Source organism: Mesocricetus auratus, unplaced genomic scaffold (genome assembly GCF_017639785.1).
Source record: "Mesocricetus auratus isolate SY011 unplaced genomic scaffold, BCM_Maur_2.0 Super-Scaffold_100013, whole genome shotgun sequence".
Classification (NCBI taxonomy): domain Eukaryota; kingdom Metazoa; phylum Chordata; class Mammalia; order Rodentia; family Cricetidae; genus Mesocricetus; species Mesocricetus auratus.
In genome coordinates this window covers 4,687,108-4,701,139 of record NW_024429196.1, presented here as the reverse complement: position 1 = coordinate 4,701,139, position 14,032 = coordinate 4,687,108, and the positions used below count along the sequence as shown (strand labels likewise).

The 14,032-nt window shown below is 45.3% G+C and overlaps 1 protein-coding gene across 3 annotated transcripts in view; it reads right to left on the bottom strand.

Moving 5' to 3' along the window:
• Positions 1-14,032, bottom strand: part of Tarbp1 (TAR (HIV-1) RNA binding protein 1) — a 50,302-nt gene that overhangs the window by 9,517 nt on the left and 26,753 nt on the right. For all 3 annotated transcript variants that reach the window (XM_013122372.3, XM_005064696.4, XM_013122383.3), the window contains exons 15-23: positions 11,341-11,546; positions 9,989-10,250; positions 9,708-9,896; positions 7,228-7,421; positions 7,031-7,102; positions 4,543-4,663; positions 3,017-3,127; positions 1,294-1,443; positions 783-869 (exon numbers count right to left, since the gene is read on the bottom strand). In XM_013122372.3, the coding sequence (XP_012977826.1) occupies positions 783-869; positions 1,294-1,443; positions 3,017-3,127; positions 4,543-4,663; positions 7,031-7,102; positions 7,228-7,421; positions 9,708-9,896; positions 9,989-10,250; positions 11,341-11,546 (1,392 nt within the window). The remainder of the gene's footprint in view (positions 1-782; positions 870-1,293; positions 1,444-3,016; positions 3,128-4,542; positions 4,664-7,030; positions 7,103-7,227; positions 7,422-9,707; positions 9,897-9,988; positions 10,251-11,340; positions 11,547-14,032) is intronic.

Here is a 14,032-nt window from a genome sequence, read left to right as displayed (position 1 = left end):
ACCACTCCTAAGTCTGCTTGCACCAGCAGTCGTTAAAGAATCTCCACTCAGAAGGGGTTTATGAGCCCATACCCCAGCTGAGGAGCTGTGGACAGTGACAGCCTCTGAAAGAGGAAGAGTCAACTCTCTTCAAGGGTATGGTCCCTGGTTCATCAATCACACTCTGGGGGATGGCACCACACCCAGGAAAATAAGGCCAGCACAAATTGGACTTGATGAGTTATATTTTAAAAAAATCAATAAAGAGGACATTAAGTTGGGAGGGGTGGGCTGATGGGGGTAGGCCTGGGAACACTGGAGGATGAGTATAATCAAAATACATGGTATGCATCTGTGAAATTCTTAAAGAACTGATACAAACACACAAACACTAAACCCAAACGGCCAGGAATGCAAAAAGGCAAACTCTGTTTAACTTGTATAAAAATAAAAGCCATTGACACCAACAGGAATCACCGGTTGACCTGGTGCGTACTGGGCGTGTGTGAGAACAGTTTTCCCGAGTACACAGCAGCAGCAGGGGAAGGAGGAGGAACTGAAAACACCCACAAGGATGCTGATAGTTTGAGGGTAGGTAGGGAAGAGGGTAGATCAGGGAGAGGGCGGGGAAGGCGTGGATATGATCAAACTGCATTCTTAAGGAACTAATAAAAAAATGAGGAAGAAATACATTTTAAAGGTAACTAATCAGGAAAAAGGAAAAGTCCTCCAAACTGGCATAAATGCATTCCTTTTTAGAACACCATGTTCATAAATTCTTCTTGCAAATAATTCAAACTCACCTTTTCTGGAATATTCTGAATGATGATGTCCAAATGTGATAAAACAGATAAAAAGGTACAAATGCTTGTTTTAAGCTTTTCTTCACCCTGATAGAAGATGAGGTAGAGAAACTGTCATTTTGGGCTTAGCTGTGAGTAAAGACTGCTGGATCCCCGGCAGGCAGAGGTGGAAGGCAGACTCCGCCCTCTTCCCTGAAGTAGCTTGGGCTTGCCAAGCATAGGACACTGGATGAAAACCATAGAAGAGGGGCACTCCCTGAAGTCCAGGGCAATGTAGCAGCACTGGATGGCCTCACATTCACCAACTCCCTGGGTCAGGCCTACAGGACAGAAGGAACCCGCTTGTGGCAGGAGTGTCAGTACACAGAAGGAACCGGAAAAAATGCAGGATAAAGACACAGGGCAGAGGCGGTCTCACTGGCCCTTTGGACAGTACCCTATGACATCCAAGGTCTCCACACAGTCAAACCATTTCCTAGTTCAGAATGGTATGGAGAAAATCTTTACTTACGTAAGAAAAACAATCCCAGAACTTTGGAAGAAACTGAGGGAATTTATGAAGAATCAATATAATAATCCACTCAATAAAATATTTTATGGATGCTTGATTGTTGGTGAAGCCAGCATGGAAAATCTTATCAATAATCCCATTCAAGAAGTTCTGAGGAAGAAAGCATAAATTAAAGTGTTAACATGCTATTCCTTTTCAATTTTAAAACACTCTCCAACTGAGGCTGGAGAGATGGCTCAGTGGTTAACAGCACCGGCTGTTCTTGTAGAGGACCTGCTGGGTTCACCTCCCAGAATTGACGGCAGCTCACAACCTCTGTCACTCCATTTCTAGGGGTTCCAACACCCTCTTGGCCTCTGTGGGCACCGCACACACAGTACATAGACATACATACATGCAGGCAAACACACACACATAAAATAAAATAGTAAGACTGTTTTGTGCTGGAGCATTTCTACTGAGCACTTCACGGTTTACTTAGGCACCAATCCTATGATAATCAGCTAGGGAAAGGGAAAGATACAGAAGTCTAATAATTTCCATATATATGTGCACATATATGTGTGTGTTTATGAATAAATACACAGACTTCATTTCTGTGTGTGTAAATGCTCATGTGTGCAAGGACTTCTAAGTGCAAGTGTTTGTGGATGTGTCTTCAATGCTAGGTGTTTTCCTCAATCACTTGCCTCCTCATTTTTTGAGGCAGGGTCTCACACTGACCCCAGGCTTCTCTGCTTTGACTGACTGACTGGCAAGCAATAGGGCTCCTCCCATCTCCACCTCCTAAATAATGGGATGAGAGGGTGTGCCACTATGCCTGAATTTTTATGTCCTCCCACTGAGGCGTCCCGTGTCCAGCCCACTATCCATGGTTGTGCCCTACACACACACACACACACACACACACACACACACACTCACACACACACACACACACACACTCAGTTTTGTGCCTAAGTAGCAACGCTCATATGCAGCCTTATTTCACACTTGGACCCTGCAGCACAGAAATATCTGGAAGGGGAGCAAAGCTGCTTTTCCTGACAGTGTCCGTCCACCTTACCCTCCGGTCTCTCAGCTCCATGGCCACCCCACTCCCATCCCCAGCTATTCACTGGCCTAGACTGTTAGCTCCAAACTCACCCCTCTCCCGCTCCTTCCTCTTCATAATCCTACTTCTGCCTGAGTGATGACCATGTGTAAGCATCAAGTGGAAAGACTATTTGTATAAGCATGTTTAAAAATAATGCCTGTTATATTTTATTTTTAAGAGGGAAACCATTCTTAAATATGACTTTTGGTAGAAAAACAGCAAAGATACTCATTTTTTAAAAACTGCATTCAGTTATTGTGTGTGTTTACAAGTGTGTGTGTTTGTGAGTGTGTATGCGCTCACACAGAGGTCAGGACAACATTTGGGGGCCAGTTCTCTCCTCCTACCACATGGGCCCTAAGAGTTGAACTCAGATTGTCATGCCTGGCAACAGGCAGCTTCTCTCTGTCTGTCTGTCACTGTGCCTCTCTCTGACATACACAGATGGTTTTGTTTTTTGAGACAAGGTTTCACTGTGCAGTCCTGGCTGCCCTGGAACTCACTAAACAGACAAGGCTGACCACAGAGATCCACCTGCCTCTGCCTCTGTACTAGGATTGTGCCATCACACCCAGCCAGATTGTTTTTTAATGAGAGCAATATAGCAGAGCGTGAGAACTATCACACCTGATCAAATCTGGGAAACAGGACAAGCAGAGTCTGCCACGCCCGGTTCTTCACCCGGTGCTGTAGGGAGTTCTCATGGTAGCAAGTTCTGGATCTGGATGTTGACTCATCCTGCGGAGACAGGGTGGAAATCAGGAGTAAGTCACCTACCATACAGTATCAGTGACAACTTCACATCTGAAAGGTGTTACTAAGCAACATTACACTTCTTTTTCTGCCTGCTTGGTCCTATTTGCATTTGAATCAGCAACTCAGTTCCAATGCCAGCAAGAAGCCAAACAAGTTAATGACACCTCTAGACACAAGAAGACAGCACCCAGCCCGCCTGCATCGCACAGCTTGTCTTTCTGACTTTCAGCAAAGTCAATCAGGAGGGCCACCTTCTGCAGAGTTTGAGCTCAGACTCCTTTTCTACTACCAAGCTATGGCTTCGGCTCCTCGAGGGTGACTCTTGTCACCAGTCACTGCTGAGCCAAGAAGTCACTAGGGAATGTTATACACCATGTCTGAAAAGTCAGCCGGGCATCTCCTGGGCCATTTCCATTAAGGTGGGTATGCCTCCACTTTACCTCACAGTGACCTTTGTAGGTAAAGCTCTGCTCCTTCCCTTTAGTTCTATCAGCTTCAAGGCAGCCAATAAAACATGGCTTCCTCTGAGACAACCCTCACATCCAACTCCCACAGCGGGAGGACAGGAGATTTTTTTTTTTCATGAAAAGCACTTCCTAGATTTAATATACCAAAGCTGACCTCCTCCCTGCAGAAACAGTCATGTTTTAACACATGTAACTGCGTGGTTTCCCCAGTCACTCAAGCAACCACAAGGTCAGAGGGCAGAGCATGTAGAATCATGTAGAATCACTGAAGAGAGACACCACCAAGCATGTCTGTGAGGGAGTTTCTAGATTGGGGGGAGGTGGGAAGACCCACTCTAAATGTGAGCTGTGTGATTTGATGGGCTGGGGTCGTGCAATGCCTAAGGAGACAGTGAGCGGAATACTGACATTCACCTCTCTCGGCTTCCTGAACATTAACTCACCAGAGCAGCCTCGTTCATGCCTTCCTGATCACTATGGACTGTGTACTCTTCAAACCAGGAACCAAAACAAACCCTGCCTCCCTTAAGTTGCCTTTGTCAGGTCCTTTTTCATGGCAATAAGAAAGGTAACTAACACAGCAGTGTCTCTGGGATCCTCAGACCCTCCTGCGTGTCTGCTGGCTTGTTCCATTCCATACATGCATAGTGTGTGGATGTGCACAGTTAACACAGCACATTTGGACCGGCAACCAAAGACACATAGGTGAAGACCACAGGGCCAAGAGAACCAAACCAGAGAACCTGAGGTAAGTACTAACTAAGCCTTAACCAAAACTAAAGAACATCACCGATAGGCTTTCTGTGTTGACAGGTGTTTAGAACAACTCCATGCTGTCTCCACACGTTCAGGTCAAGCAAAGGGCAAGAACTAGACTGTGGCCTGTGGAAAGCAGAGTCAATTCAAAGCAGGGCAAAGGCTCCTCCTCACCTTATCCAGGAGCTGGATGGCAAGATCTTCTATAAACAACTTGTGGGACATGTCGGAGCCATCTAGCAGACACAAGAATTTGACAGCACAAATTCTCACGTAATAATCTTCTCTCTTAGTGCTTAAAACATAAAATAAGCTATGTTAATGTTTTAGAAATAGAAAAAGGTGTCCACTGTTTGTACCAAATGCCATCCATCACAAGTACCAAATCCTCCCCTGAAACGTGCTTGAGATTAAGTAGGTCTGTACTTAATGAATGAACATCCTTTTGAACTGGGAGGCAACAGATTACAATAAACAAATATTTTACAGAACAGCACAGAATGGGCACAAATCCACCCAGACCTCAAGATCTACACACAAACACACACACACACACACACACACACACACACACACACACACACCAAAACACAAAGAATAAACCTGTCCCCAATGATAATGATGTCATAGCAGATCCAGACCCTAGTAAGAGAAAGAGGACAAGAGCAAGGGCTCTCAACTCTATGGCCTGTCCCTACATTCTGCTATACAGGAAGTGCTCTGAATGCCTCCACCTGCAGCAAAGTGAAACTGTTGGTATTTCCACAGTTTGGGTTAACTCTTACAATGTTAATAAATATTACTCCAATGTAGCAATAAGCACTTGGCAATACCCACTAGAAAGTGACATTGACTACTATGTTGAAACAGCTCAGCAAACAAATAAACAAAAGGAATTGAAAACAATTAACTGGGCTGGAGCAATGGCTTGGCATTCGATGTACTAACCATCAATAGGACCTGAGTTCAGTTCCCAGCACCCACATCAGGAAGCTCTCAACTGCCTTAGAACTCCAGCTTCAGGGAATCCAATACCCTCTGCTGGCCTGTTTAGGTACCTGCACTCACATGCACATACCCATACCCAGATACACACAGATACACATAAACTAAGTCTTTTAAAACAATTAACTACAACAATGCGCACACTTAAGAAAGCATGGCAGGTGACTTTAGATACAGCTAGCTCTGAAGTGAACACCTGTTACAAATACAGTTATCATCTGTTGGCCTTAACGCTAAAATCACAATGAATGACGTAACAATCGTTTCATCTTTCAAACACATGTGCAGGTTTTGGGGAGATGATGAGAAAATAAGACTTTAAAGTAGTTGATATGCTGCAAACATTTCAATTTTGGGATGTAGAGAGATGGCTCCCCGGGTAAAGGCGCCTGACATGCAAGCCTGGGCACCTGATTCTACCCTGGAAACTCACATGGAGGTGGAAGGAGAGAATGACTCCACAGAGCTGTTCCCTGGCCTCCGCGTGGTGCCATGGCACACACCCTACCCCTTCTACCACATAAAAAGCAATATACTTAATTCACTCAGACAGGAGCCATCTGCCTAGAGTAACCCTCCTCATGGCCTATCCCACACTCTCATAGGCTGCACACACCAACTACGTAAGAATGTTTGTACATTAATTATTCTTCAGTGAAAGGGCTTCAAAACCCGAGGGCCTTTTTCATTCACTCTATTTTTGTGTTTAACATACCAACTTGTTAGAAGGGTAAATATATATGAATTCGATGACATAAATTTTACAACCAAATAAAGGATTACAGAATAAAGTGTATATGATTGCCTCTACCCAGAGCCCATCCCCCAAAGAGGAGGAGGGGGCCTATGCTATCTGATCATGTCTTTACTTGGACTAGACTGTGCACTTGATTTTTAAAAGCTCATTAACTTAGTAAATGTGAAGATATACATAAAAATAGATGAGCAAAGAATATTATTATTTTTAACACATTTTGAAGGCTTGTGTTATGGCTTTGTTGAGAAACTGCCCCTCAGGTTCACATGTTGAAGGCCTGTTTGAAGGGGTGGCCCCATTATAGAGTCCACGAAACCTTGGGGAGGTAGGGTCTAGCTGGAAGAGGTGGGTCACTGCGAGCGGGCCTTAAAACTGACAACCCTGCTTCACTTCCCATTTCTCTCTGCTACCAAGTCTTAATGCCACAGCCATAGCCAATGCTAAAGCCATGATGTGCTATATCTCCCAAACCTCTCTTGTTTGTCAGACATCCAGCCACAGAAATAATGACAATGATGATAATTGTAACAAAAAATTAATACAGCTTATTCAGTGAACTAGATGTAATGATAAGACTTTTATTAATTTATGAATAATGGAGCTAGAGAGATGGCTCAGCAGTTAAGAGCACTAGTTACTCTTTCAGAGGACACAGGTTCAATTCCCAGGACACAACCTTCTATAACTCCATTTCCAGGGGATCCAACACCCTCTTCTAAGCTCTGAGAGCAGTAGGCATGTGTGTGGTACACAGACATCGATGCAGGCAAAATTTACCCATACATATAATATAAAAATAAGTAAATCTTTTTTATTTGTTATGAATAAAGACTGCCACAGGAGTTAAGTCAAGTGGAACATCTCACTTGCATCAAGACACGGGAAATGGGCTGCACTTACTTCTCTATGATGATGTTTGCCGCACAGTCTTGTCCAAGGTTTTCTATGTAGGTTTGAACATCCTGAATAAGTCTTAAAAATATGAGAAGAAAAAAACAATTAAATCCCCAAAGTTACTAATACAACCTCCCGGTTGAAATCTCAGCACAGATGTAATGCCACCCATGTGTGACAAGTTGACAAAGAGATATTTTTACCTCTGATCACGCCTAAACACTGTTCCGAACACACAAGCCTCCAGGACAAGTTCACTGTAATCCTTAGCACTGGAGAACAAACCACTGTGGGACACACCAGAAGCAGCTGCTATCCAGGATTGGCAGCAGTGACAGATCAGAATATTGAAGACCCCTGTTTTTATGGAGGACATTTCAATTATCTTGCGCATAATCTGAAATGAAACACAATACACAGGTTAACCTCTGACCAGGTCAGTTAAAAAAAAATTAGCAGCAAAACAACGATTCAAATTAGTAGTGTAATAGTTTTACTAAAAACTATTACTTCCTGATGATGGTTCCTAAAGAAATAAGCGCTCCTGGATGAGGAGACACATGTCTATGGGTGCCTATGGGGATGTTTCCAGAGACATTTAAATGAAGAAAAAGAGACCCACTCTCCAGGCTGGGGTCCTGGCTGAATTAAAGGGAGAAAGTGAGCTGAGCATTAGCATTTATCCCTCTGTTTCCTGATTGTGGCTACCATGCGACCAGCTGCCTCATGTTCCTGCTGCCATGCCTTGCATACTATGATGGGCTGTGTCCTCAAGCCCTGAGCCAAGAAAAATATTTACTTCTTTCGCTTTTGTCAAGCATTTTGTTATAGCAATGAGAAAAGCAACACAGACCCTGGTCCCAAACCCTGTATGTTGAATGCAGAATACATACAGCTTTTGATGTCAATCAACAAAGGGGTGTCAACGTGGAAAACAAAACTCTCAGGACCTGCTGGAGAGTCCTTTCCTTTTATGTGCAGAACATTTACTGGCTGACATGGTAAATGGGAGTTGTGTGATTAAATTTACCTGAAAAATTCCCAAACTAAACTCTGCTTGAATGTCAGATGAACCCTGATCATGGAATGCTAAGTCCTAATGTTTTAAGGGTGTGTGTTCAATCCAGTATTCCTGGCTGAGCTGTCCACCCAGAACTCTCTGGGGGAGACAAGTGCCAAGGACAGAGAAAGAGAAGGCAGCCCCTCCCTGCGAAAATATGACCTCAGTGCTCCAGGAGACAAAGACCACCGTCTTCTGCTGTATCCCACAGTGGGCAAAAGGGCAGGAGGGGCAATGTGGGTCAAGGACAGGAATGGGAAGCAACCTGAACCTCCAGCGGGATGGAACGCCATTGAGTCATCATCCGTGCTGAAGGAGTGGCTCCAAATGTAAGTACAGCCATTCCTTACAGCCCTGGGGACTGCCCTAGAATGCCCCTGGTTGGCAAAATCTGCAGAAGCCTTAAGCCCTCTTCATATAAAACAGTGTGCAGTCTTAATGCAGCCTGCATATGGGAACATTATGGCTACTTCATATCAAACATACAACCAGGCCCACAACTGCAGCTGTCCCAGGACAGACACAAATATTGAAATGTCTTTAGACAGCGATGTCATGTTGCAGTACCCAAAGGCTAACATCCTGCTCCTAGTAATCTCTAGATCACGGATGATATCAAATACAGTATAAATGGTTGTCATATTTTTACAAATAACAAAAAGGCAGCACTGAGGCAAACTTTTTTCAAGTATTCCTTGTTTTAAATCTTAAGATGTTTTACATTCATTTCTTTTGGGAAGGGTACACAAGTGCCTCAGGATGCCTGTGGAGGACAGGATAACGTTCAGGAGATGCTCTCAGCTTTTACCAGGTGGTGGAATCCAACTCTGGTTCTCAGACTTGGCAGGAACCATCTTCGCTGAGCCATCTCTCTGGCCCTCAATACTCCTTCTTATTGGCTAACTCTGTGGCTAGTGAAGGCTCAAGTTCAGGGGGTTGTCCATACCTCCAGGAAACAAAAAGACTTCCACATCCTGTGTTTCTCCACACGCGATTTAAAGGCATATGAGAGCACAATGTAAGAGCAAGGACGAGAGGTGCCTGCCGTGCCCTTCAGTCCCTGTCTGTGTCAAAGCATACCAGGCTCCGCACCATGCTACTGCCATCCTACAGGAGGAACACCAACTCTCTCAGCAAGGCAAGAGCCAGGCCTTCTGAGTTCTCAGTCCTTGACTTGCCAAGTGAGTCAAGTTTAGTTTTGTTGCTGTTTGTTTTGAGATGGGGTCTCAACATGTAGCTCTGACTGGCCTAGAACTTAATATGTAAACCAGATGGGTTGCAAACTTAAAAGAGATCCCCTGGCCTCTGCCTCCTGAGTGTTACAAGACTAAAAGCGTGCCCTGCCACACTCAGCTGTGACTCAAGATCTTAAATACCGTTTGAACGTGGCGGGAAGAGCTGTGTCTGAATGTAAAGTATCCCCACAGGCTCATGTGTTACAATCCCTTTGTCCATCTGGGGGAAGTAAATGACACAGCAGGCCAGGTGGGAGTTGGGCCCCACCCTGGGCCTCCTGTCTCTGTCATTTTTCCTCATTTCATGTAAGACACATTCTTGTTACAAACACACCTTTTCTTTCGTTTGTCTTACAGACTGCACAAAATGCAAAGAGAAAAAAGTTACCTCTTTTATTTTGAAGTATCCCTGGCCCTTGAGTTTTGCAGCAATGGTAAGAATTTCATTATTAAAAACAAAGTGGATGAAAGCTTTTAAGCTAGGCCAGAACGTCAGCTGAGTGTTGCTCAAGGAAGATACAATTTTCCAAGCCATGTCAAAAGATTCTACGCAGAGTGACTCCTCAGAAGTCAGGAGCTGGCAGAAGGGGGTGAAAACACACAGTGGTCAATCTCACAAATGCTGCTATTTCTTCATCACCTAATTCGCCTTCTTTCAATCCATCTCACCCTGGGAACCAGCACCTCCATACAGCGGAACACAGGTAAGATGCGGCCTGCAGGGAGGACCGTGAGGACATCCAGAGCCGACCGCAGGGTCTGCGCAGGCATCTCGACAGCAGGGAGACAGCACTCCAGCACGTCACTGTCCGTGGTTGGAATAAGCGGGCAGTGCTTTCTCAGCAGGGAGGAGAGGCAGATCCACTGATCGTGTAAGTACTGCGCCACTATTTTCCCCCATCCTTGAGAAGATGATGATTCCTCAAAAACACTGAAAGTTTTAAAAGAGAGATACTAAGCCACACACTTTCCCAACTTCATCTTCATTTCTTTGGTATGTGGTGCTGTTCCTTATAGAGCAAACAGATGGGTGGTTTGAAAGTGGTCTGACTCCTGCAAATCCTTGGACAGAGCTGGGAGGGAGAGAACTGGGAGGTGGGGGCTCTTCCAACTTTTCCATCAGGAGGTCAAGCACTACGGAGCTCTCTCCAGGATCCAGGTGGATGCTGGTGCCACATTTATAGGCTTTCAGTCTCCAAAATCGTGTTTCCTTATAAGCTACCCAAGCTCAGACATACTGTTACAGCAATAGAAAACAGACCGAGACAAAGGATATATGCACCATATATAGCAAACAGCCTATCCCCTAAACACTGAAGCAACCCCACAGACTTAAATGTACTACAAGGTGTGGGGACACCAGACCTTGAGCAGAAACCCACTTCCCCTTTGGCCTGGGAGCAGGCATCTATGTATTGTTTACTGAAAACAATTCAGTGCTTTAAAGCTTGATAGGGCTCAGATAGGGCTGGCTCACTGAAATACCATGCCTTCCACACCTCCTATGGCTAGATGCCTCTTCCTGCCCCCTGTGGTGTCTCCCCGATTCTGGGGCCGGAGATTAAACCACCAGCCAGGAGGGTGAGAAGTGGAAAGAATGGTATGTAAATGGATGGCAAAAGTCCTTAAAAAGGGAAGCTCCTTTTTCTTAGAGAGACTTCTCCTGAGATTTCTCCTGAGAGCTCTCCTAAACTGACTTGGGAAGATAAAGTTTTCTTAAAGCAACCGACCGGTCTCTGTGTCATCTATCCCGACCACCTCGCTACATTCTCGGATGCAGGCCGCACAGCAGGTGCGACAACAAGGAATTTCCACAACCTGAGAGACTCACTGAAAACTAAGTCAGAAAGGCCAGTAGGTTTCTGACAAGGGAGAGGAAGAGCCTAATGGTGCACTCTCATCCAAAATGGCGCCTCATCTCCCCAACTCCATATACCATGAGCACTGTCAGGGATCACTAATGACCATGATTGTATAAAAAACCAGATTGCTAACCCTTAACCAAGATGCTCCTCATTCACCTGCCATTCTCCAAGGGATGCGCACAGCTGTTCTGTTCCTCTGAAGGGGGCTTGTGCAGCATCTGATTGAGTGGAAGAGTTGACAGGAGCCTGTCCATGGGCTCAGCATCCAGCCGCAGCTCTGGGTGCCGGTCCACAGCTTCACACAGAGCTGCCAGGGTGGCCATGCTGACTGCTCTCTGCACCTGATGACCCAGGGTTGGCTCCTGCAGAGGACAGAACAACCCGGATGCAAGAGAATCAAGCCTCAGTCTGAGGAGACTGGGGCTGCAAGGCTGCAACACCTCATGCCCCGCCTCCCTTCGTGTTGCCGCCGAACAGCAGCGGAATAAAAGAAGCTCATGTGTGGCAGTTAACACTCAGCATGTAAGAGGAAAATTCACCCTCTGCAATAAGGGCTGCCTAGACCTCATATGACAGACCAGCTGCCTGCGAGTAACAAAGCCCTGGTTTCATCAGGGTTCAAAACCAGGGGCCAGCCTCTAAATTGGGCTTCTAACCACTCTGCCTTTCTCTGTTGTGCTTAAGAAATGACTACAGGCACTGAAATCCAGTGAGGACATATCTGCATAAATTACAAAACAAATGTGAAGAAGGAAATAAACACCCCTGTGTAGGCATGCGGGGCACAGGGAAAATGAAGGCAAGAGAGAGACTTTGATCCAACAGAGGCTACCACTCACTCTCCTGAAGTGCCAAGTCAGAGGGGAACCTCAGGTACCAGGTCTAAGTGTGAAATCACCCAGGCTCACAAGGACACGTGGTCCTCAGCTGGTGGTACTGTTTGGGTGGTTGTGGAATCCTAGTTATCAGGGGTGGGTCACCAGGGTGTAGGCCTTGAAGACATTTCTGGTATGAGCTCTTCCTGGTTTGTTGTGATGTCAGGCGCTCTACCCATACTCTCACTGACAAGGAGCCACCACACCACACCTCCCCCACCATAACACCTGTCTCTGAAATGCTAAGCAAGAAAGAGCCCTTCCTTTAAGTCACCTGTCAGGTAAGGAAGGAACGCACACTTGTGACAGAGAAACTATAAGTGGTCGCCTGGGGCAGCTGCAGCACAGGGCACCATGGGAACAGGAAGAAAGGGTGGACAATTGGCCTGGAGGCCAAGGAAGGAAGCTAAATATGGAGCCTGAGATTTAAAGTTAATGAAAGGGTTCTGTACTGGGCCAGTGTGAGAAGAGGAGCTAAGGCACTCCCATATCCGCACTGAGGTCATTTTAAGGCTGAAGAATTGCTGGCTATGAAGGCATGGGCCTATAAATCCAGATACTCAGGAGGCTGAGGCAGGAGGATCATGAGCTCAGTGTCTGCCTGGGCTACAAAGGGAGTTCAAGGTCAGCCTGAGTAATCTAGTAAGATTCAGTCTCCAAGTTAAAATAGGATGGGGTAAGGGGACACTAATGTAGCTCAGTGGTAAAGCATATGCCCAGCACAAAACATTTTAAACTACAGGTTATGAAGTCGGGCGGTGGTGGCCCACGCCTTTAATCCCAGCACTCTGGAGGAAAAGGCAGGCGGATCTCTGTGAGTTCGAGACCAGCCTGGTCTACAAGAGCTAGTTCCAGGACAGCCTCCAAAGCCACAGAGAAACCCTGTCTCGAAACCCGCCCCCCCAAAAAAGAAAAACAAACAGACAAAACTACAGGTTGTGACCCCACAAGTGAATAACTGAAGGTGGGATCCTGAAAACTGACAACAGTCAGAGGTTTTTGAATGCACAGTGACTCAAATTAATTGGAAATCAAATGTGATGAGTCTAAGGTGTTTATAGCTGTGCCTATCCATTCTGTGGGACTTCGTGCAGTCTTGGTTCTGACACAGCACTCCCACCTTTACTTAACGCCACACGGAGCCAGGTGAACACTGCCAGACACACCTGGACCCAGACTGAGACTACTGTATCTTACAAGCAGTGTGTGTACAGTTTTCAGCTCTTACATAACCATAGGCTCAGTTACAGAAGACAAAGACTTGAATGTGTTCCTACAATGGTTCCTCAGCAGGTGAACATAAATCAGTGTATCTTTGCATTCATTGTACTGTTAGACAGACAAGCATACCTACCTTATTAGTATGCAATTCACTTTCTTCTTTAAGAAAAATTAAACTATATGCATACCAAAGAACTATTTTAAAATGTTTCAGGATTTATTATCTGTAAATGCTAAATTTGTGTTCCCATTTTTTAGACTTATATACCAAGATTCATGAAAAAAATTCTTCAATTAAAAGGGGTCCCAAGTGAAGTCAGACAGTGGTGGCACATGCCTGTTATCCCAGCACTCAGGAGGCAGAGGCAGATAGATTTCTGAGTTCAAGGACAGCATGGGCCACACAGAGAAACCCTGTCTTGAAAAAAAAAAAAAAAAGAAAAGAAAAGAAAAGTGGGGAGGAGGGGAGGGAAAGGGAAAGGGACCTGGAATTGACATGTGAAGCAACCTTGTTTCTAATTTAAATGTAAAAATAGAAATATTTAAAAAAATTAAAAAAGAAGAAGAAAAAGAAAGAAAAGGGGTCACAAGTGAAAAAAGGTTAAGACCAGGCTTAGGGCATATGAAGTCATGTATTCAAACCAGCAAGGACGGAAGTGGGGGAGAGGGAAGGAGGGAGGGAAGGACAGAGAGAAAAGTATCAGATCGCCATTTTGTTCAAAGCTGGGATATATCCCAATTCTACTCCACAG